General features: G+C 37.6%; 1 protein-coding gene across 4 annotated transcripts in view; it reads right to left on the bottom strand.

Annotated features, from left to right (window-relative positions):
• Nucleotides 1-25,892, bottom strand: part of ASTN2 (astrotactin 2) — a 7,150,955-nt gene that overhangs the window by 2,573,737 nt on the left and 4,551,326 nt on the right. For all 4 annotated transcript variants that reach the window (XM_044057934.1, XM_044057931.1, XM_044057932.1 and 1 more), the window contains one exon: nucleotides 4,000-4,166. In XM_044057934.1, coding sequence (XP_043913869.1) covers nucleotides 4,000-4,166 — 167 coding nt within the window. The remainder of the gene's footprint in view (nucleotides 1-3,999; nucleotides 4,167-25,892) is intronic.

Below are 25,892 nucleotides of genomic sequence, written 5' to 3'. Positions count from 1 at the left end.
CAAAAACAAGTACAAAGGCGAAGAAAGGTTAAGTATTATTTGTTAACATTATGAAAACTTGGTCACACATCTAAGTGCTTAATTAAAAAAAAATGCACAACAGCGCTTTCTTTATATTGCAGTAGTGTTGACCTTCTGATGGCTCCACAAGGTTACAACATGATTTCATCAGACATGCGCACTGTAATTCTATTTATTTATTTATTTTAACTTGTTTACTGGGGTAGTACACTGATCACTACAGAACATTTGCAGGCACAAATCAGGTGAAGAGATTCCCCAAAAAAGAAAAAGAAAATAGACAAATTCACAGAGTAATCACAGACGGTAGATAGTCACATAGACAACTTATACAATATGTAAATAATATTAGCAGAGTAGAAAATCAAATGTGAATTAATTTTAGTAACAAATATGAAAATGAAACAACAGATGAGAATACAGGATCAAAGTAGAAATGATGCAGGTGAGGAGGAAGTTATGTTATGTGTCCATCAGAAAACCACTTGCAGTTAGATTTTTGATAAAGATGTCTTTTGAGTTGAGCTCTGAAGGTGGGTAAAGAGGAGACGACTTCTTACTTACTTAATTGTAACTTGAAGTTAACTGCAATTTCCATAATCATCATAAGAAGGCATGGTAGTTTTGAAAAGCAGAGTCTGATGGCTACTAATTCCAGGACTTGAGAAAAAGGGTTCAGTGAAGACTGATAGATGGACACAAAGTCATAATTCTGTGGCGGATGTTTGGGATTCCTTGATAGGGCAGTGATGGGTGTAGTGACATCTGGAGACAAGAAACCACCACCTAGGTTTGACCCGGGGATTACTTCCGTGCCACTATTAGACAGAGGCACAGTAAACTAAACTTTAAAAAAGGCACAGTATACCCAAATCAAGGGGTAGTGTAAGCCAAACACAATTGGGCTAGGCTTATAAATGCCCCAGGGCACATAGCCTAGTATGAACCTATGAACCTACATCCCTTGTACTAAATATCCTGTCAATCCCTCTTTCTCTAAATCTACTACAGTTGAGATCCCCAGTCTTAAACAGAAGTCATGCAAGCAGGGATTAACTAACCATGCTCCCTTCACCCAAGGAAGGAAAACTGGCTATTAGCTGTGTCATTTTATCTCCTTCCACCTACTCATACCTCTCAACTGCTATAACTCTGCACCGTTGATTTAACTTTGCTCCTCTTAGATTTGCATCAAGTCAGGCTGCTAATAGGTATGCACTTTATTGAATGCATAAATGAGACCTATGTAAAGATTCACTACCCGTAACTATATTGGGTTTAGTATATGAAAACCTTCTATTATGAAAAATAAAAAAGTGCTGACTCTGCTATGATTTATAAAGGGCAGTGTTATACATTTTTTTTTTTACTCAGATGATTATTATTTTAAATTTGCCATAAACAATAAATGAAAACGTATCACGGTTTACAATCAAGTTAGATAATTATTAACTATATACAAATTTACATTTAGCCTGACATTTTAAAACTTGCGTGATAACAAATTACACAGATATAGTTTAATTAAAGTTAAATAATACTTGCTTCATGAGGAGGTTAGATCCATTTGCAAAGTATCAATTAAAGTTAGAACTTTTTTCCCCAAGAGTTTTTAGTTAATGATCTAGGAAACAGTCTTAATTCTTTGTTTTTTATTTCCATTAAGGCTGTCCTTTTTCAATAGACATATAAAATCTTCTTTGCTAGGAGTTGTGGTAGAATTCCACCTCTTTGTTATGCATTTCCTAGCTGTAGTTAGTATAGTCCAAAGTAAATGAAGGTCAGTCTTATTTGAAGAATAAGCATCATCAGTTATATTCAGTAATAACAAAGCGTTGGCCATAACAAAATTATCTGTATAAATCCCCTGCAAGAAATTAATACATTCCCAAAAGGGTTTAATTTTTACACAATCGTAGAAAATTTGAGACCAATCAGCTTTATTATACTGTTGACATCTCCAGCATAACCCATCATTAGAAGGATTGATTTTTGAAACTTTATCAGGGGTTAAAAAGGATCTATGAAGGAATTTCCAGGTAAATATTCTCCAATAATGAGAACAAGAAGTTAATTTTACTGAGAGAAGTAAATTAGATTTATTTTCTGAGGTTAACTGAATCATATAGCCTTTAGTAATATATTGCCAATATGCTGGTTTAGGTTGTGTTTGGTAATTTTTTATTAGATTATATAAATATGAACAGTGCTATACATTTTAATACTCAGAAGTTGAGGTATACACCAACTCTTCAAATGTATTGACACTGTTCCCTTTCTTGGGTCATCAGTGGCAAAGATGGATGCCTTCCAATGGAGAAGTACACTAATCTATGTTAGAAGTGTTTTTTCCCCCTAAAAAATGCCTGCTATAGCATTATCCACTTAAATGATTTACGTAGTTATCATAACAGCTAATATGAATGAAAAAACTGACACCTGGTCTATGAAATAAATTGTACGTATTTATTTCACAAGGAGGTCATTGATTTAATTATGGAGTTGTGTAGAATGAATCCTGCAACACACTTATTAATTTTCGTGAAGCAGTATGAAACTGGATAATTGATAAGGTTAATTTCAATTTATCTTAACTAAGAAGATAGTTGGTGTGATAATCAGTATAGCAATTTTAAAAATGAATATATTCACACTTAATTATAGCTTAGTCGTTTTCAGTTCTTCTTAGGTCAGAGTGCAGCTGTCTGTCTTAAAAAGACTGGTTGTCTCTAATCCTTTAATATGCAGATTACATTTGGAGTAGTCAGAATTGTTCTTTCTTTAGCCTTAGAGCTTAATGGTGACGGTGGTAGCATTGACACTTGCCAAGTGTTAATTTAAAAATGTACCTACAATTCTATTTCATAATTATAAGTACACAATCAGAAGTATTTAGAAGTATAAAGTGAAACCATCATGTGTACAATATTACAAAACTGCAGTTCTCACAGAAATGCATCGTGGGCTACTATTAAGTTGTAAGCATGGACATATCCTCATTTATTTACATTCCAGAATAAAGCATGTGTCAGTTCATTGAATTTAGCAGATTTTTCCTAAGATCATTTTTTTTTTGTCTGCTGAGACATGAATAGATCCAATTGTGCAACATTTCATAAAATAACCAATTTTATTGCGGTATATAGTCAATTCTCCGAGTTACAAAGTCTGCATATTAAGTAGATATGTGTGTGTGTGTGTGTGTGTGTGTGTGTGTGTGTGTGTGTGTGTGTGTGTGTGTGTGTGTGGAGAAAGGCTTGCCATTTGGCTTCCATTCCTCCTTGCCAAGTAAACTCTGTGGACGGTGTCAGCTGTTCATGGGGTCAGTGACTTGACAGACTTGAAAAGGTGATTTATGCTAAATATTTTATATCATTTATTTCCCCAGATTAAATGGTACACGTTTGTATTACACGGAAAAAGAATGAAAAATATAAGACAGAAATGCAACATAAAAGGCACATGCACCGTACCACCCCTTTACTGCAGAGAAAATGATGCACCTCATATTTAGGATCAGACTCGAGGTATTAAAATATGCTTCACAGAGAAAGCAGTTTCCACTAGGTTGGTAAACATATAACATACCTCAGAAATGAGGCCATAATTTAACTGACATTACAAGTGTTTTTAACTAAAATGTGTAAGTATATACTTAAATGCAAGGTAATAACAATATTAAGTCCAATTAATAAATACTTGTTCTTAACAAATACCATGAAACTTGCATGATATTTCCTTGACTATGTCACTAGCAGATAGCAAGCATTTTTTGCAAATAAATGAACATAAACAGTATTTATTACATCATCTACCATAATCAAATTATTTCTAAATTGATAAGATGGGAATGTTGTTGTTGTAATGCATTTTATTTTTCTTTCAGTATGAACTTTAAACAAACACCAACAAGAAAGCATAAAACTGGTATAGCAGGATGCAAAGGAACATTAGCATTAAAAAACAATGGCATCTCACCCACAAAACATAAGAATGTTGCTAGATGAAGTCTCTTCTGGCAGTGGTACAGTTTGTTGCAGACAGAGTTGCTCACATCCACCATTAAATCCATCTGAGCAATCTATTCCTTTGTTGTAGTCATAGCAACCGGTGCCATCTTTCATAGGCCTCAAACCAACAGGACACTAGAATGAAGAAAGAAAAACATAAATGACTTGCTCTGGTAACAAGGAACAGCATGTCCTTTAAAAACATGTTTTAAGAAAGAAACTGTATATTATAATCTGATAATAGCTGTGTCTTACACTAGGCAGCGACATTAGGAAAATAATCTCTTCTGCTATGTTGAGGGGTTATGCCTTAGTATAGTGAAGATCTGAGTAACAACACAGCAACTTCAGTCTTAACTATTAATATATTAATTTCTTAACTATGCAAGTGATGTGATGTGATCCTTCCTGGATCCTTTTCTGCCATGATCTAGGCCAAAGACAAGAATAAATACAATGTATTGAGGTAATTTAGAGTAACTGGATAACTTCATGTTTTACAAAGGTGGGAGAAAGGCAGAGTACATGCAGTAAATCCCTCTGTCAGATTTATAAGGAGCATCTCTGATCTTGACTACACAATGTGATAATCAGCTATTGCTAAAACGTGTGGTAATATGTGCTAGAATATGTAGTTTCACAATAATGCACATCTCTAAATGGGTACATCTCATATAGCATTTCTGACATGGAGGGGAAATGGAAGAGCTCATTCAGATATGTTGACATGTTCCCACTTCCCTTGCGCTTTTCATTGCTACTTCATCGGTAATAACTTGAAATGAGTATTGATTTTCAGACAAGCACATACAGTATGCGGCATACCTCTCAACATTTTTTATTACATTTATTTTATTCTTTATGCTAACTCCTTGTCATGCACAGTGTAAGAAGTTACTGATGTATAATTTACATTTTATAAAAAAGTTTGCAAATAATGGATATCAAGATTTAAGCTAGGGCTTTAAGATTCCAAGTACAATGATCATTTGACTAAGTTTTTGTTTAAATTGAGTACTGCTGCATTTGATTCTTAATGCCTGAAGTGGATTTATCTTTTGTCTGCAGAAGTGTAGCTAGAATGGGGCAAAAGGGGCAGTTGCTCTGAGTGCAATGCGTTACGGGGCAAAATCAGCAAGATTTCTTTTTAATTTTTTCAGTCCTCCTCATGTAAACACAAGGATGGAGGATTACAAGGTGAGGGCATTAAGACCTGGCACTCTAGCTTAGGAGGTAGTGAAGGAGTACAGATCAGAGAACTTCAAATTTTTATTACTCTCATGTATGGTTTGAGGGTCTGAGGGTGTCAGGACCTGTCACTTCTCCTTACTAGAGAAGGAAGGGGCAGAACTGGGAAAGGAGCTTTTATTTTCTCCCTGAAGCTAACACTGACTGGCACCAGAGGGGGGAATGGCTTCAAGCAACAAGTGAGCAAGGTGCAGTTCTGTCTGCATGAATGCAATTGCTATCACTTTGTTTGATATACTTGAGTTTAATAAAATTTTAAGTTTTATAGTTTGCTTAGCATTCCTACAGTTTTGTGCCACTCTGCAGTTATTTGCTATTGTGAAAAAACATTGCACAAGCAAATTATATACAAATAGATGATATAAAAGACGACTAACTGTAGAAGATATTTCCAAGTGAGTCAAAGTTTCAACAGGGTTCAGTGATATTATTGCTAAAACGAAAGTTTATATAAACGACATATTACAAAAGTCACGGCCTGCATTACTGAGGGGATAGAAAGGACGTTTATATGATGGGTACAGCAAGTATTTACACAGTGCCCAAAATGTTAGAGAAATCATCAGTGAAGGTCCATTTTAGAGATATTTTCCAACCTTTGGATCCAATGCCTAAACAAAACCCATAAGTGAAGGAACTCAGCCTCATTTGTTTTCTTTATAGGAAGAAATATGTTGTGTCTGAGTAAACAGCAGGTCACAATACACTAAGACGACACACTTTTGCAAGGATACATGCATCATATATGGGAAAAGGCTTGCCTCCCTACTCCCAACTTTAAAAAACAAACAAAAAAAAAATAGATGGTCACCTTCTGTGCTTCTTCTGGTGTTAGACTGGGATGAATACACAAATGGCCACAGTTATATATTTCAAGTAGCTGCTGCTAATGTGTTTATAGCATGCCTGCTCAACCCTGCTTCCCAGAAGAGTTATGTGCAATACTGTACACGACTACAGCTTTTCTGTGAGATATTTCTATATCGCTAACATACTACTGCTGTAGTACATTAGTGTAGTCTTCATCTTTAGTACATTTCCAGTCTACGAAGTATCGCTAATGAGCTGTGACTTGTTAAACCACCAGCCAAAAACCCCGTCAGAAACAATCATCTATGGAGCACCTTTTAGATTAGTGCCGAAAGCATACCCATTGTGATAACAGCTCTTGAAACCTAGCATTATGGACAGTTGGACTATCCTTGTTTCTCCTGCCAACCTTGTTGACTTGCGTCTCCTGAGGCAGTGTAGCAATTGCTTCATGTAGACTGACAATCCTCTACTAATAACTCACTCTAGTACAGACTGTGAGAGATGTAACTACACCAAGAATCTTGAATCCATGCTCTCTAGCACTTGAAACAGTAACACTGTAAAAAGTTGTGAACTCAGCCACCACTACTCATGCACAAAGTATGCATCCAACATATAAATCAACATATGTGGAGGCTTTCTCAAAAAGCTTACTTAGACCTCCAGAACAGAAGACTGCTACAACTAACACAGTTCCCAAAGCACCAAAGACATATAGCAACACCAGTGTCTCACCTACCAAGCCCTTAAGGCATAACACTCATAAGCCAAATTTTCTTGTCACTGGAGACTCATAGCGGGACACACACATGTCCCACTCACCCAATTAGATAAGGAGAAAGTCACGGTCAGCTGCCTGTCTGGTGCCAGGATTCTTCAGATCACCCGTGCACTCAGGTCTCTTGGCAACAACTACCATTATCACTCTGTCATAGCTAATGTGGGAGTGAATGACCTGAGATGTACCTCACTGGACTATATCAAGAGAGACATGATTAAGCTCTCTGAGTATGTTTTCCAGGCAGGTATGTTCGTAACCTTGAGCAGCATATTGCCCTCACTTAGAATGATGGCACAGTATAAACAAAAAAAATGATCAACTTCAATAATTGGCTTAGTTTTTGGAGTCATTCCAAAGGTATTCTGTTTCTGTCAGCCTGGGGTAACATGGTCGACAAATCTTGGTGCTTTGCCAGAGTAGGTTTGCACCTGGCACCACGAGGCTTTTGGCTGCTGGCAAAGGCTCTTGCCTACTGCATACTACCTTTTTTAGGGAAGGTCTCAGAAACAATACTGCCAACTTGAAATTGCCATTCATAACAAAATAAGGGTTATGATGCTAAACTCTAGGAGGTTAAACCAAAACCTGTACACCATGGAAGCACTTCTGTCACTGGAGGATGTAGATGTCAGTGCAGTCACAGAAACCTAGTTCAAGGTCTCAGAGAGTACCCTAGCCTTGCAAGACTACAATGCCTTCCACACCTTCAGACTGCAAAACAAATGTGAGAGAACCAAAGGAGGCGATGTTTTTATCTATACTGGAGATAAATTCACCACCTGACTTGTTAGACAGGACAACTCCATGAAGTTGCTCCAAGTTCAGATTACTGTGGTAAGACCCCCATTCAGGTCATAGCTAGTTATAGATCCCCTTCCATGAATCATGATGTGTATGAGGCTTACTTGACCAATGTGGAGTCGATCCAAATATTGCCAAACACTCTAGTAATGGGTGATTTCAGTTATCCCACTATCTACTGGGAATCCTATTCTAGACCTAACTCAATAGTGCAAAAGTTCCTTGACTAACTGAAATGCCCTGGAATAAATTGTTCAACCCACAACAAGAGGAACAAACATACTAGATCTGGTTTGCACTAACATAATAAACAGATGCACCACTGACACTGCCAGACCCTTATTAGTTAAATCTGACCACAAATCAGTTGCCTTCGAACTGGCACTAACACCAGAACTCACAAAGGGTGAAGTCAGACTAAAAAACTTCACCAAAGCAAACTACACCCTCCTAGGGGAAGGCATAAATGCTTTCCAGGCCTCACCCCCAGCTGGAAGTGGTAACTACACCAAAGCTTACATTAAAGCTCTGTACAATCACTTGTATGCATGTATACACTCAGCTATTCCAGACAGAATCAAAGCCAAATCCCCAAGTAAAAACAAGCTGCCCTGGTGGACAGCCAGCATCAAGAAACTTTGCAAAAAACTGCTATTTAGGAAAACTAAGCCGAGGTCCCAACAGTAAAAAAGCACCCTCCTCAGGCAAATAAGACAACATGACAAATCGTCTAAGGGTAACTTTGAGGAAAAACTTAGCAATCACAGCCAAGGATAACCATAAGGCCCTTTTACAGCTACATATGCAACCTAAAAGGTAGGAACCAAGCATGTGCTGAACTAGTGACCAACGGTATCACACTCGCTGATGGGCAGATTTGGCAAAAATTTCACTCATCCCCTCCAAACTTATAAACCTTGCCCTCAACATCCCTCTACCCTACAGGTCAAAGAGCAGGTCATTAAAGCCTCGTCTAAGGGAACATCTTCTAAACCAACTAAAACGAACTAGCATCACCATTAAGTACCCCATTCAATCACAGCCTAACCACAGGCTATTTTCCTACAGAATGGAAAACAGCAACAGTTATTCCCCTCCACAAAGGTGTCTTAGCAACAGATCCAGGGAATCATACACCTATAAGTATGACAAGCGTCATCTGTAAGGCCATGGAATATATCATCATGGACCTCATAAATAAAGATATAGGTGACCTCCAAACCCTGGATTCAACCAAATTCAGCTTTGTCAAGGGCAGATCCTGCCTGTTAAACCTGGCAGATTTCTTTGAAAATGTGACCAGGGCCACTGATGAGTGCAAGTCTGTGGACACAGCATACCTCGACTTGGCCAAGGTCTTTGACAGAATCCCACACTCAGGCATTACTGATAAACTTGGCAAACTGAATGTAAACCCCTTTGTTGTAAGATGGGTTGCCAAACTGGCTCAAACAACTGGTCACACACTATCAAAGTGGGTGACTCCACATCAACCAGCAGACCTGTCATCAATGAAGTACCACAAGGATCAATGCTGATCCCCCTACTATTTGGTATATACTTCTCAGAAGTTCAGGCTAAATCTAAGGAGCTGTGGCTGACCAAGTTTATGGACAAGTGCAAACTGGGTGCAATTATCAAATCCCCAAATGATGTCAGTATACATCAGGATGGTCTTACACAGACCAACGACTGGTGTCTTAGTCACGGTCTCAAACTAAATGCAAAGAAATGCATCATCATTCCCTTTGGTAAAAACAATTTCCCTTCACGCTATCAAATTAACAAAAATATCCTATCGACCTACAAAGTGGTAAGGGATTTAGGATCACTGGTTCCTATAAAGAAATCAAACAGGCTGAAGAGAGAATGGCTTTAACTTCGGAAATGCCATTCATCTATGTGTTTTTATGAGATTGTGGTACAGTGAAGATCAAAAATGTTGCCTTTTCCTCACTGTAGTGCAATCTCAGAGTTGTTATATATTATCAGCAGGGGGATTTCGAGGAATGGCATTTTTGATGTTTAAGCTGTTCGTCTTTTCATTCTTGTAATACAGACCCGGGATCACAAGTACACTGCGACCTTAAGTTTGACCACCATGTCTCTACTGTAGCAAGGGAAGGCTTTCAACACAGGCTTGATTAGTAAAGGCATAGCCTCTAGAGCAAAGGAGGTTATAACCCCTCTATACTCTTCACTAATCAGCCCCATAATTGAGAATGATGTCCCTTTTGGCATGTACCGTACAAAGCACCTGCAGCAATTTGAGAGACCTCAGAAGTTTCTGAAAAAGAAAATCAAGGGACTCAAGCATGTGCCTTACACAGACCAGCTAAAGTCCATGTCACTATATTCTGTATCATTTAGACTTCTTAAGGCAGACTTACGCCTGGCTTACAGAGCAATTTCTGAACCAAACCTAATGAATTTGCTGCACATCAGTAAATCATGCAGGACTAAAGCTATACTTTCCAGGGACTTAAATATCACCTGTGACTAGAATAGGATGTGCTGCCAGGACAGATTTCTCTCCCAGCTACTGCTGCCAATTCATGTGAAGCTTAGCACCTCTATGACACTGTTCAAAAGGAACCTGGACGAGTGGATGGGGTACAGTCAATTCATACCGGGATAGCAACCACAACCCTCCTGGACATGTGCAGTCATTACTAAATACTATCCTGGTACTGACTAGAGTATCTATGGTATTACAGCTACAGATGAAACAGCTAGGCTAGAAATGACCTCCGGGTTGATAGCCTAGTAACCTCCTATAATCCTAAATCGATTCATCTATTATCATTTTATATATATATATATATATATATATATATATATATATATAGTTTTTATATATAACTATATATATATATATATATATATATATATATATATATATATATATATATATGTGGGTCCACTTTATTTGCCCGAACTTTCATTTGCCCGACCCCATTTGCCCGACCCCATTTGCCCGACACTTGAGCTGACCGACACTTGAGCTGACCGACACTTGAGCTGACCGACACTTGAGCTGACCGACACTTGAGCTGACCGACAAGTATTATTGGCAAGAAAATGGGATATGCCCCCTTCCCCACTGCAGTGCAACCCTGGAGTTAGAATATATAGTTGGGGGGTGTGGGGAGCACAACCCCCCACAATGGGGGGTGTGGGGGGTGAAGCCCCCCCACTTACTTTTCTATTACTAAGCAATATTAAAGCAAAACTAAACATAATATTAAAGTGGGGGGGGTTGTGCCCCCCACACTCCCCCTAACTATATATTCTAACTCCAGGGTCGCACTGCAGTGGGGAAGGGGGCATATCCCATTTTCTTGCCAATAATACTTGTTGGTCAAATGAAATTTCGGGAAAATGGGTGTCGGGCAAATGAAGTAGTCCCATATATATATATATATATATATATATATATATATATATATATATATATATATATATATATATATATATATATATATATATATATATATATATATATATATATATACACACACACACACACGTGATCAAATACACCTAAAATCGACTGGCAAAACATAAATATAACAACCCTACCTGAAGATGGCCCTTACTCTCTCACTTCTTTTCTCTTCTCTCCTTCCTAACCCCTATTTCTCCCTTTGCTCTTTGCTTTTATTTCTCTACCTTTCCTGCTTCTTCACCCCAAGAGTCACGGTACTCTGTTTCTGCTACTCCTCTTTACATTTGATTTCTGCTGCACCATATCTTAACATATTAATAATAATTTTATAACTTCTGTTGATTTCATTTAGCAACTGATCAACTTACTGAATTTCATTATCTACTGTTCTTTGTCTGTTCCACTTTTATGTTTTTCTTGTCACTTTTATCATTAAGTTATAGGCTGCTAATCTTACTGTATTTTTACATTTAATGCAACATGTATGTGTAATTTATAGTTATACTGTGGAGCTTTTCTACCTGGGCCTCCACTGAAAAAGGGCTTTGTCCCAGTCGGGCTATCCCGGTCAACAAATGTAAAATAAATAAATAAAATAAATAAATAAAATAAATAAATAAATGTCAAAACATCAGAAACACTTACTACCGCATGCCAGTATGCATTTGCAGAGAAACAGCCTTGTCATATGCCAAATTTATAACATTAAAAACAAATGAAAACATTGTTATTTACAGGGATTTTTTCCCCCTTCACTCGCCTTGCAAATTATATATACAAACTCAGAGAATGCAAAGAAATGGAGTAAGGTCATACATCTCACACCCAGGACATGTGCAGTCTTGCACACCCATTGATCAGCTGCTTAGTCAATCACATACGGTCGACTAAACAGCTGTCGATCAAACATACACGCCCTTGACATACTGGTCACCCTTATCTATATCTATGCATATACACAGACATACACACATGCATATGTTTTTAAACAAATACAGTCTTATACACACAGACTTACCCCGAAAGCCAGGTATATCACAAACTGTACTGATTTTTCACACAAGCACTCAAATAGTGGCACTGATACTGACACTTCAGATATATCACTAGATGCAAAACATGCACGAGCATACACACACACACTGGCATTGCTTACCTAGAAGCAAACCAGAGGAATGCTAATTCATCTTTAGCACATCTTTTGGGTGTTGGGTAAATGAGAGCACATGAAGAAACCTATACAGACAGATGTCATGCAGACTCCATGCAGAAGTCATCAGAGCCAAGAACTCAACCAGAACTGTGCACGGTGAGATGGCAATGCTACTCTCTGTGCCACTGTACTAATAAACAGTTACTTCCACACACATCCTGCTCCTGCAGGGCCTCTAAAGATAGTTGCTTATTACGTGCAGTGCTGATGCTTGGTGTGATGTGGGTGCATTGCTCCAATTTGGAAATTAAAACAGAAAAAGAAAAAAAAAAGTTATGGTTAACTTGTTATTCTTAAACACACTGCAAACTCCTCTCCAACACACAATCACCCAGATGCATAAGTCATAACAATACTGGTTTTGTACTAATTTTTGAAAATATGCTACTTCATGCCACTCCTGCCATGTCAGATCAGTGACTGCTACTTAACAACGATCTGAGAACAACAGGGTAAGTTACATGTATCCATTGATTACCTCTGTACCCATTAATTATATTCACTTTACTGTGTACACCTCAGAGTCAAATTATGGAAAATAAATATCATAATAAAGTATTCCACTGTACTTCAGCAAAATTCACATTACTTTTGCAAAGCCAGATGAGTGACTATTAAAAGTGATCAAATACACCTAAAATCGACTGGCAAAACATAAATGTCAAAACATCAGAAACACTGATTCAAACACAATAGCTCCACTTCCCCCCTACTGTTGTTGCTACTTCTGTGTGTACTTCAGTCACTTAACAGTGATAAAAATAATGTTCATGCAGATGATCCTTTAATTATTACTATTAGATAGACAATTTTGTCTTGAGTTGGAAAGACTCCAAAACGCTGGTGCTGTTGTTCACATGTGCCCAGTGTATATGTTTCAGCTAGCAGACTAGTAGGGTAAGACTTGAATAGGTCTGTACAATATAAGTATATGAAGTATTTTTTTGGCTTCTGATAACTTGACTTTATTACAAGGCTGTGGTCACTAACTATATTGGGCAAAACTTATGCTCACCATGTATCAGTTTGGGAAATATCCAAAAACTCCAAGGAAAGGGTGCCACAGACCCAAAACCAGTAAACCCACAACAGGCACCCAAAGAGGCAGAAGGTAATAATAAAACACGAGCCTGTAGGTGTAAGCAGCAGCAGGTTTAACTTTGTATTGTGTGGCATTTATGTGATTAAACCTGCTGCTGCTTACACCTACAGGCTTGTGTTTTATTATTACCTTCTGCCTCTTTGGGTGCCTGTTGTTGTTTTACTAGTTTGGGAAATATGTTAATAGTATCTCGATTGTTGGATTATTTTGATTAGTAATACTTGGTCTACTCTAAGCTTTGACTATTTAGGAGAGACTGTATAACATAGCTAATTTGTGACTATTCCAGTTAGGGCTCAGTATTAAACATTTGAACAACCATTTCCAAATCAGTGAATTTATTCAATCTTAAGACCTTTCGGAGTATAGCTTTTATTTGCATTTGAAAGTGTCCAGAATATATGAAGATGGATTCATTAATGAACATGATCATGGAGATGATGAGGCAACATAAGATTTGGCTGCAAGTAAATATTTGTGTTTTTCCCAGAACTAAACAAGGGTTAGGAAACACCTTTTAATAGCTTTGTTATTCCAAAGGCATGAGTATTAACTTTGTGGGCTACTGAACCTTCTAGAAACTTGACTGACATAACCTATGTCTGCGTTTTTGTTCCCAATAGAATCCATAATCATTTTTTAAAAGTAAATCGCGAGATGCACTGTTTGACTTGGAATGTGCCTTAATCTCGGTAGGCACTGTGATGCATTCTCATGCAAGGCCATCCTTTTTCTTTTGCTTACTTCTGATATCACTAAGCTCCATGTTATACAAGGACTTGCCTTGATTATGTACCAAAAAAACTTAGATTCAATAAGCAGCTCAGATACTGGGCCAGATGGCTGGAAAGAGACAGTAGTGAGAGATTGGTGCTGACTGATTTATCTCAGATGGAAGAGTCTATAGGAGTCTTTAAGACCTTTTCCTGGTAAAAGACCAGGATTCCACAGTTTCCATAACTCACAAATAAGAGACCACAAGCCACTACCAATGGGGGATTGGGTATTGGCATCAGGAGTATTAAAAAAAATATGATAGTTAATGACTATGATTATGTTTTCCAGTGTTTCCACATGGGGTCGGGTGTAACTTCAGTAGTTACAATCATCTACGGCCAATGTTCACATCACCGGGTGGCTACCCCTGCATGGTTGTTCTTCCATATAACACACAGACATGTGTGCACACACCTACAGCCAATTAAGGTTGTCCAGTCAACCAAATGCATGTCTTTGGAATTTAGGAGGAAACCAGAGGATTGGGAGAAAACACAAGCAGAACATGTAGACTCTGCACAGAAAGCACCCCTGCCAAGATTTGAACCACAGAACCTCTTGCTGTGAGGCAAAAATACTACCTGTTGCTACACTATGCCATCCACTATTCTGTATATCCATCCATTTCGCTACACTATGCCATCCACTATTCTGTATATCCATCCATTTCTTTAAGATGTAACACACTTTTTTAAAATTCATACCAAGTATTTCATTAATCAGCTACTGCTATAAAAAGATACATGTTGCATTGAAAAGAGCTGTCCTCTTTCATTTATTAATTCTCTTCTACCTGCTAAAGCCATTTTAGTACCAAAGGGAAGCAGGAGCTTGTAGTGCATAAAATGGGCATACACAATGAGGAAGTGTACGTAACAGGGTTACACCAAAATATTTGCCTTGAGCATTAAAATAAGATGTGTGACGTTTACATTCATTTACTTGCCTCTCCAGCATTACAGAACAGCACACGATAAAGGGACTGTTCTAAGATGGATCTTGTAAACATAATAGACTGAAGATTGCCAGTCATTAATAGTATTGTAAACTGTTCAGCAGAGTAATGTAAAGCAACTCTTATCTGCACAAATATGTTGTTTTCAAAAGCAACCTTGAGAAAATGTCAAAGACTACTGTATGACTGAATGTGAACAATAACTGCAAACATCTGCAAAGACTTGCTCTTGAAAAGGGAACAGAAACGGTGTATCACATGCATTATAACACTTTGTGCTTGTCAAAGGAAAGCAGCATAAAATAATCGTATTCTGTGCACTGATGTTGTATTTTCCATAATAAAATGAATGTTTTGTGCAGTCAGGCTTGACCCCAAGTTCTGTATGCACTTGCATTTATTGAATCAGTTAAAACTGGTTTGCGTGAATTACAGTAACTGTATTATCTGAGTTTAGGAATTTTCCATGCAAGTGTTTTCCTGTTGAACATTTCATGTGTTGTTATTAAAGGGATATGCAGAAAAGAGCTTTCTAAAATCCATTATGATTTAACTTTACTCTACGTAAAATGCTATGCAAGTCAAAAGTAAAAGGAAACTTCCCAATTTCACATCGATGGTGTAAATTTGCCAGTCATGCCTGGTCTTGGTACCAAAACAAAATCCTCTATGCTTAGCACGGTACTGCTCCTGCCTGGCAAGATTTTGGTGGTGGCAATGATCCTCACTGTAAGGGCAGTAGCGTAATAAAATGTACAGAGTTTTGAACTTGATGGTCTCATGGCTTAATTTGCTCTGCTTTCTTTGATCTGCAAGAATTTGTATTTAAAATCTCACATGCATAACAATTAGGAGACTAGAATACCTGACCAAAACCCTAACACAGAGGTGATGTACAATTTGCACAGAAAGCAGCCCAGCTGAGAAATGAACTGGGGAACCAAACTCGGAGTGGCAGCAAAACTAATCACTCTGCTACCTTGTCTCATTCATACCAGTTTTTTTCCATACATGGTGATTTCTTCACCTGAAAGGTGTGTAATGGTGCAAGACCGGTATCCATCTTAAGTTCTGACAACTATTAGGTTCTAGCTGAACCTATCTGTAAATCATTTATGTATGGTAGCAAAACAGTCACCATAAAATATGAAGGTGGAATACCGAAGTACCCTTAAGCTGGTTATCATAATCATCAAAAAGATATCACCACACTATGGCATAGGAAATGATTTGTTATACAGTATATGCATACATGGTAATGCAAAGATGTTTTGCCAAATGAATGAACTTAGAAATGTTCATTCTATTACATCTTAGTAGCTTGCATGACCAAGAAACACGGCATCCAAGATCTGCTAATATTCCTGAATACTAATGTTTGACATTGCCAATTTCTCAGTGAATCAAGGAAATTCAGAAGATAGATATTTTAATAAAAAAATAACATGGAATGGTATTTGTTCCACTAATTATTTCCGTGAAACCTTAAAATAATTAATTTTGAGTTTATATTGCCATAAGCAGCTATAGCAGCAGCTGAATTTGCTAAAATACAATGAAAATGCTTCCAAGTTGTTCACCATGAGAAACAATCTTTGACATGGAGACACTGGAGTATTATATTAAACTGAAAGAGTTGTGCATGGAGTCTTCCTTGTAATGGAAGTGTCACGGCAAGGCTTATCCCATAAAACAAATCTTTTCCTTGGTTACGAGTATTTTGGTTGCATGCTATTCTGACAAACTGTTCTCAACAAACTCGCACTTAATCTTACGTTTTTTCAATATTTTGAATATGATTTAGTTTGTTTCTTTAACTAGTTGGTGCAATGCTCTCAGCCATGACATGGGACAGCAGCACAAGTGACTGTGCAAAGCATCAGAAAACAAAATTAGGTATCATAAACAGCCAGAATAATGCTGTAAAGGCATTAAGCAACACATTACGTAAATCATTCTACCTATGAAACCTGGGTTTAAAATTCTCTGAGGAACCATATCCCAAATGAAAACAAAAGGTCGCTGTCTCATACTATAAATAGTTTTGAAGGACAGCATGCACATACCCCCTGAACTTGTATATGGTAACTCCATTATCACAAACACGAGAGAGAGCGAGAGAGAAAATGCCCAAAACAAAGGAATCACTGTTGGCTCATGCTTAGAAGCTACACCAGTAGTGTTTTCCTGTAGATAACAGTGATCACCTTTCTGTTACTTGGAGTCTTGTGATCTGGACAATGATATTCAAAGAATATGATTTTGGTACCTGTAGACATAGCAAGTAAATCCAGCAACAGAATGGAAATAAGATTAGAAACAACTATGCTCATGCAGTACAGTAAGCGTTTTTTAATCTTTTAATTAGTATATACTTCTTTTTGGTGCCTCCATTACACGTCATTCTTAAAGGCTAAGCCTCCATTCCCCATCTCCATATCAGGTCTACCAGCTAGTGTCCCATCTCCCCAGACTTACTGTGGAATTTCTGGGACTGGTCATGGATCGTAAACTTGGGACCTTGGCCATCTTTTCTTCCTACTGGTGGTGGATTCCTTTATATGCCATACTCACTTTCCTGCTACCATGCTCATCGAACTTGTCCGAGGACAGCTCCACTCTATGGATTATGCCTCCTTTTAGGGTGTGTCATCAACTAGTGCCCTCCAACCCAGTACAAGCACACCCATCCCTCCATGCTACCCAATCAGTCACCAACGCTACTAATCAAAACCTGGTGGGCCATAGTTAAGGCTTTATCCTTCTACACGATTACAACAGCTTTCATTAGTAGATGTAGCAGCTTCAGGTACCTGCAAACATTTTATGTGACTTTCAACTATTGTCCTTGTAACACTAACTCTTACATACCTAAGGCAAATGTCATTATGGTTTAGCTTTAAACACAGTGGAACTCTGGTAATGCCTGGCTTCTGGAAGTCAACCTTATCATTTTTATGCAAAACAAATCCAAAGGTGAGTCTTTTTAACATTATTTATTGTTATGTGGTTGCAAAGAACTAGATCTTATTTATTAGCTTAAGTAATTTTTTTCAGTTAATTTCTTTCTAGTGTTACATTGTGTTTCCGATACTGAATTATGGGCCAGCTCCAAAAGATATTTCAGATGTTTAGTATTACGTTGTCATGAGTAAGCTAAGGATTATTTCATATGTATACTCATAAAGCCTAGCCAGATATAATAATGGGCAGTGCAATGTACACAAACTGTAGCTGGTTTGTAAGAATGTGCTAATGACCCTTCTTCAATGTTACTATTCAAGATGGTTTTATCATAACACCCAAGATGGCCTCCCCCGGGAACATGGATTGCAAAGACATAATGCATTATTTTTGTGAAATCACCTTCCTTTGAATTTTTAAGCCTCTTTTGTTTTATTTTCCCCTCTGTTAGTGAGAGTTCTCGGGTACTAAGCCTTTCACATATGCTTTTTTGTGAAGTCTGAACGTGTTTTGTACAACCAGTCTAGTGCTAAATGACAGATGCCGAAATAAATGGAGCCATTATAAACTCACTGTAAAATGCTCACTAAAACAAAAAAAAGTAATTTTATTAATAAACAAACACAGAATGATTTTTTAGGTGTATGTATAACCAAACTGTAGTGTTCATAAGCCATAACTTAAAATGGTGATAACAGAGGTCTTCCTATCAGGCTTCCAAGGACCAGTGTTGTAAATCATGGCTCTTCAAAAAATAAACTGAAATTCATATAAATAAAAAAAATAAAAATCAGTAAATTGTGAACCTCACTGTGACAGCAACTGTTCCTGCCTGCCCAGTTACTTTTTTATACTTAGTGCAATACTGCTGTACTGCAGAGTAAGGGGAGTACTCAAAGGTACTGCAACCTTGGAATGCTTTCAGTTCCATTGTTCTAACCACAGCTATGGTACTTAGAATATCACTAGTTAAACTGTAAGATTTTTCTCAACACAAATTCATATAGAACACCAGTTATTTTTTTGTAGATATTTTTGTCTTGAATTTATTTTACGAACACTGCATCACTAAATGAATCTCAGACTTCATTTCTGGTAACAGAGAGTACTTTATTTAAATTCTAGAGAAACTGGTTTATAAAACCATATCTTACTCCAAGACCCATGCACGCTTCAAGATGTTATACAAGAGCAATGCACCTTAGCATGAAACTGTGTAATAATTACTGGGACATTCAAACTGTGTGTAGCACTGGAATTTTGATATCAAATATTACTCAATATGTATTAAAGCAGAAAAACAATGAATTTATGTATACAGATCTTATGAACATTGTAATAAAATGCATATTGCTCTGCATATTGTATATAAGCAATGCTGTAAATACTGCACACGGGCTCTAATATGATAACATTTTGATAAAAAAAGGTAGCTTGTATTTTACATTTATCAATGTCTATGCAACTATAGGCCATGAGTAGAAATTTCACCCACCCGGTTAACTGTAAATAAATAAATAAAATTACTGCAGAAGAGAAGTATAAACCTTGGGACAGGTCATAAGAAAAGAAACTATACATGAGGACAGTGGTTGGTTGTGCATGACCTACTGGTCAGTAAGAACAAGAGATGGCAAGCATCATACAGTGGGACCAGGTCAACAAGCTTAGTTTGATTAGAAGTGAGACACCAAAGTTTTCCAGTGGCCACTTGTGTTATAGCAATTATATGGTAGTAAATAATGTCTCTACATTTTTGATATTTGTTTTATTTTCTACTCTTAATTTGATTAGGTTATAGCTGTTATACAAATTTCGCAAGTGGGTACTGTACTGCACAGTTTTAACCTGTAGATGACCAGAAGTTGTTCATTGCTGCCATTGGTCACACTGTTCCAAGGAAAAGCAAACTGTATCTCCCTCCTTTGAGAATGTGTCAGCAATGGGTTTCCAGTCTTTCTCCTCCATTTTCTCTGGGCTACCTCACTTCCTCACCTCTTACTAGTTGTGACATGTATAAAAGAAATAGACGTGTCACAGAAAATATACAGTACTTTTCTAGTAATAACATCTCTGTAGCATATACACTACTGGTCACTGAGTAAAGAATTATTTCTTCTGCCCTTTGGTTACAATTCCTGACAAAACCTGTGTAGTGTTCTCAGTACGTCTCTTTCTTGTACATGTTCAGACTTCTACTTCTTTCTTCACCACTTATAATGTTTAAGAACCACTGACGGCTAAAACTTTCTTCTGGTCAGTGTCAAAATAATTTAGCATTATAAAATAACAAAGGCAACATTATGAGTGTAGTTGCAAAGAATTTCTCTTGCTTTTTAGGAACAAGCCCAAATAAAATGCTAATTATGAAACCGCAGGTAAGAAAATAACTTTTAGATCAACATAATCTAGGTCTGGAAGTCATTGTGAAACATCATATGCATTTTATTGTAAGTACTGTACTTAATACACCAAATATTGTGCTGTCAAGTATTGTTTGAAATTGTGGCACCTATTAATTATTACATGCCATCATGAAGTTTTACTTTCACAGTGACAGGCTGAGCAAAGCTGTATTGCAGCAAAACTGTAATGTAAAACCAGGAAATAACTAGCTTGGCTCAGAGACTGGCCCTAGGGCTGTGGAAGATGTATTTTTATATCCTTGAAATGTTTATCCTTTGCCAGATGCCTGCCCACCTTTGCCCGATAACGCATGCATTATTTGGCTTTCAAATGGAAAATGCATGCTGTTTATATAGTATACCTGAAGAGGTATTAGGGGTAATTTCATTTAAGTGTCCTGTGATACAGCCATGAAGTGCAATAACACACTGGTGATGCTACTTCTGAGCGTCTAACTTGAGGTACAATCATTAACAGAGAAATATGACCACCGTAATGATTGAAGGGTAATGTCTTACTTGAAGTGTAGTCATTAGCAAAGAAATATACGCACCTGCTATTGAAGACAGTGCAAAGTCTGTGGAGAGAGAGGAATATACTATATATTATGTTAGCTAGCTATAAAACTCCCTCTATGACACAAGAAAGCCCCAGTGCCTATCTACAAGAACTAGAATTACTCAGTATTAAACTCAATACTATTTTCCTACGTGATCTAAAGTATTCGACTATAGACTGGGTGCACAAAACCAGAGATTTTTGGACTTTGTTAATACAAATATCCTGGAACAATTAGAGTACTCACAATGGGGAATAACATCTCGGAAAATATCCCGCTATCCTCATCACTTATTAAGTCTGACTGTACAGCTGTCTCTTTCAAAATAAAACTGAAAACAGATTCCCTCCTTTAAGACAACTTACACGAGTGATACACTGCCAAGTGACAAATCCCCAGCAAACCCAGTTAACCTCCACTGAAAATGCAGAATTGCACACCATCACACTACACCAGTATGTAAACAGTTGTATAGATGCAGCTGTACCTCATAAGAACAAGTGCAGGGCAAACTCCCGAAACAAACTCACATGGTGGAAATATAATATCAACAAGTTTTATAAGAAAAGGAAAAGAATTTTGAACAACAATAAGAGTAATTCCAGAATGTTAGAGCCTTTGTCCCTGAAAAAAAAAAAAAAACTGGGAGCTTAATATAATCTACCAATGCCAAATTTGAGGTTAAAATATCGACCCAACCCAAAGACCATTGCAAAGTATTTTTTAGCTAAGTTTGTAATCTCAAAAGCACAATACAGCAATGCACTGAGCTGACTGTGGATGATGTTATCTACACTGAGGTTGAAGATGTAGTGAATCTACCAGCCATTAAATTCAGCTGTAACTTTACACTTCTGTCCCTAAGTCTACTCCTCATGATATACCTGAAACTGTCTCAACTCCAGCTATCACAGAACACGAAGTCATAAAAGTGCTATCTAAAGCTAAAAATATTGCATTGATGGGTCCTGATAACATCCTTGGATGCATCTCAACTAGCATGAAGCATGATCTAGCTACATCCCTAGCAACATTGTTTAATCTCAGCCTCCATACTGGTTTTGTATCAACAGCTGCAGTCATTCTCCTGCATAAGGGAGGACCTTCTACAGACCCGTAAGTTTGACCAGCCTTATATGCAAAACTATGGAAAGACTCATCATGGAACTAATCAATCAGGACATAGGTAACCTCCAAACACTTGATCTGTCTCAGTTTGTATTCGTCAAGGTCAGGTCATGCTTATTCAAAATGGTGGATTTTTTGAAAAGTCACAAAGCAATGGATGAAGGCAAAACAGTACACCACGCAAACTTCAAACTGGCCAAAGCTTTTGACACAATTCCCCGCTGAGTCATAGTAGAAAAGCTAAATAAACTGGGAAGAAACCCCTATCACCCACTGGGTTGCCAACTGGCTCTCACATAAGACACAGGAAATAAGAAACAGAGGAAGTTACTTCCACCAAGAGACCATTCACCCAAGGAGTCCCTCTAGGGTTTTGTGTTGGGACATCTCCTGTTTGGCATCTACCTTTCCGAAGTGAAGGCCTATACCAAAGTGCTCTGATTGACTCAGTTTGCAAATGACTGCAATGCAAGCTAAGAGCACAGTCTTTGTGTCCTCAAATGACTTATCCATCCTGCAGAAGGTTTTTCCAAAATAAATAATTGATGCCGAAATCATGGACTGAAACAAAATGCCAAGAAATGTATTACTGTATCAGGTGGGAAGTAATCTACCCCTAGGGAGCTACCACATTGACAATACACACATAACAGTTGACCGTAGTGTTTGGGATATGTGAACATATGTGGCCAGAGGCTTAGCTTTAGACTGGATCTATATCTATGGCCATCATTCTTCTCCTTTACTCAGCCCTCATTAGGTCAGTCACGGAATATAATGCCCCCTTTGGTATGTAGCTGTCCAGAGACATGCAACTGCAATGCCCAGAGAGATACCTTACTGAAAGAATTCAAGGCCTAAACATCATGACTGATTCAATGCCCTGTCGCTATACTCCTTTAACCTACAGACTGCTAAGATGTGACCTGTGTCTGGCATCCAAGGCATCCTCTGACCCAGTAATGATGGATTTACTGCACATTACCAAATCAAATGCCATTAGAAATCCTCTCAGTCTAGGGATCTAAACCACGTCTGCAACATCAAGAGAACAGTTTAGATGGAGAGGTCTTATCCTGCAGAGGATACAATACCGCCACTCTGGAACAAAATCCCCATCTGCATAAAACAAAGTTCATTCCTGTCCATATTGGATTTAGGGATGGAGAATAGAAATTTGTACCCTCCCTCAAAAAAAAAAAAAAAAACAGGCATACTGAAAGACAAGCTCAGTCAAAAAAATATCAGTCAAAGAAAAAAGAGCTCAAGTCACTGACATGAAAGCAAAACAGGAAAATCAGAATGCCAGTGTAATATAGGCTATTTCCAAAATGCCATGTAATTCAAGCATTTTTATTGCAAACAACAGCAAGCTCAACAAGCTTAAACTAAAGCATCTTCCAGTTTGTAAAAAATATTTAACAATCAATGTTAAAATACATGAAAGCATCATGTGCTATTCAAAAAATTAAAACATAAAATAATTAAAGCAATATACATTAAAATACAGTCATAATATATAACAAAAAACTACAATTCATAATATATAAAACTTATAAAATATATATGGAACAATATAAATCAGACTGCTGTAAATGGATTCATCAAACATTGCAACTGTTGTGTACTTATTAAAACTAGTTTTAAACTAACTGCAGCATTTAGTCCTGGGTTCATGTCAGCTCTTAAAGTCATATTATCTATATTATGCACATTCAGTTCTATTACGTATGTCACCATCTCTTCTACTTACAGGAATCAACTCAAGGGCCATAGACTTAAAACCATGTTCAGAATCAATTTCTGATAAATGTCTATATAATGTGATGGTACTTATTTGGTGATTTATGTCAGAGTGATGTTCACAAACTTTTCTTTTCAAACTGTTCTTTAAACTTTCTGTTTGTCTTCCCGACATGCAAAGCCACACATGGCTGACATAAAGCTATATTATACTATATTTATATGATTGCAACCTACATAGCTATTGCATTTGTACATTCTATCAGTGAACGGATGATTACAATTATTAGTGCATAATCAGGGTTGCCAAAAGTCCCTATTTGAGCAGGTCTGTCCCTGGATTAGCAGCCCGATCCCGAATTCCACACTGCCAGTTAAAATCAGCCTCCGCTTTGTTTTTATTTTTTTGATTGGTCTGTATGCCGGTATATGAGCCAATAAAAAAAAAAATTGCAAAACAGAGCTACTTCTGTTAAATGCCCAACTGCCTGATGTTCCGCACTGAACAGAAGAGGAACAACTGTATGATCTTTTGATTGGCTCGTATACTGGCATATGGGCCAATCAAAAATCATCACACATGGAGCTACTTGTGTTTAATGCGGAACTGCCTGATGCTCTGTATTAAAGACTTTTTCTTTTCAGTCCCTACCTGGCCCGTAACAAATATGGCATCCCTGTGCATAATAGACATTTACAGAATTTAAATTTTCCACAGGCACAGGTTCCTTTCCTCTGACTATATTAATCAGGAAATTCTGCTCCTTATACCACAAAAGCTGGTTAAGTTACAATCGCTATTATAACCAAATGCAGGACATTCTTCCCTGATGGCAAATTTAAATGCTGAATATGCCAGTGTTTTGAGATGATTGAGAGTAAGTGTCTGTGCTTAACATGCCTTTTTGGTCTGGTTGCTATTCGAGGCATCTATCAGATAAAGGCTATAAGCCTAAGGACCCTTGCATCATCTGAGGCAAGACTGTGGATAACTAAACAGGCTGTGGCTTGTGGCCTGTTTTTCTTCTTGGGATTGGCGCTACCATTTTGCTTCTGATGAGCGAAGGATCAAAGGAGCATTGTATCCCAACAGAGTGAAGCTGTGGTGAGACTAGCATTAGTAGTAGCCATAGCCATTCATGCAATGCCCCTCTTTTCATCATTCTTGACAAGCTAATTATTTGTTTTCAGTAAGTACTGCTTGATTTGTTTCTAACTTCAGAATACCTGCCTAAATACTTAATCCTTAAATTTTCTAGGTCAGTGTATTAGTTTCACCTCAAGTGTTTGCCAGTGCTCCGTACAGACTCAAACACCTTGTGTGACAATTTTCCAATAAAAGCACAATTTAAACTTCTCTGATACCTAGTTGCAAATAGAACAACTAGTTTGCAGTGACAAGCACTGTCGCATAATTGCAAACCTGATACTCCTGACAGTGATTGATATTCTCACTCCAACTGTCTAAATCAATACAAAAGGGACTGTTGCCATGGATATGAACTTTCCTACTGTCTCCATTACCGGCTTGCTGGATATGGGTATCCTGAAGCAATGTAAACATTTCCTCATGTTTACTGACAAGTTAATTCTCAAACAAACTGATATTGTATGTGGCAGATGTATTTACACAATGTCACTGGAGGCAAAGCTCTCAACATAAAAGTAGTCCTAATGTCAATAAGGTTGTCAGTAGTACACATGCTGCACACATCACGCAAAATTCAAAGCAGACATACAGACCCCGCATATGCTGAGGCACTTACCTTCCTAAACCGCAAAGACCTCCTAGATAAAGTACACATAACAAATATCCTCAGCAGCCCCAAATGCACTCTTTCAAAACAACACTCACATCAACACATACAACTACATCTCCTGGAGCCTTTACCTCTAAGCCCATAAGGCAAGTCAGCACACAGT

This window comes from Protopterus annectens, chromosome 16.part0 (assembly GCF_019279795.1).
Source record: "Protopterus annectens isolate FY-2018-M chromosome 16.part0, PAN1.0, whole genome shotgun sequence".
NCBI lineage: Eukaryota > Metazoa > Chordata > Ceratodontiformes > Protopteridae > Protopterus > Protopterus annectens.
This window is presented reverse-complemented; position numbering and strand designations above follow the sequence as displayed.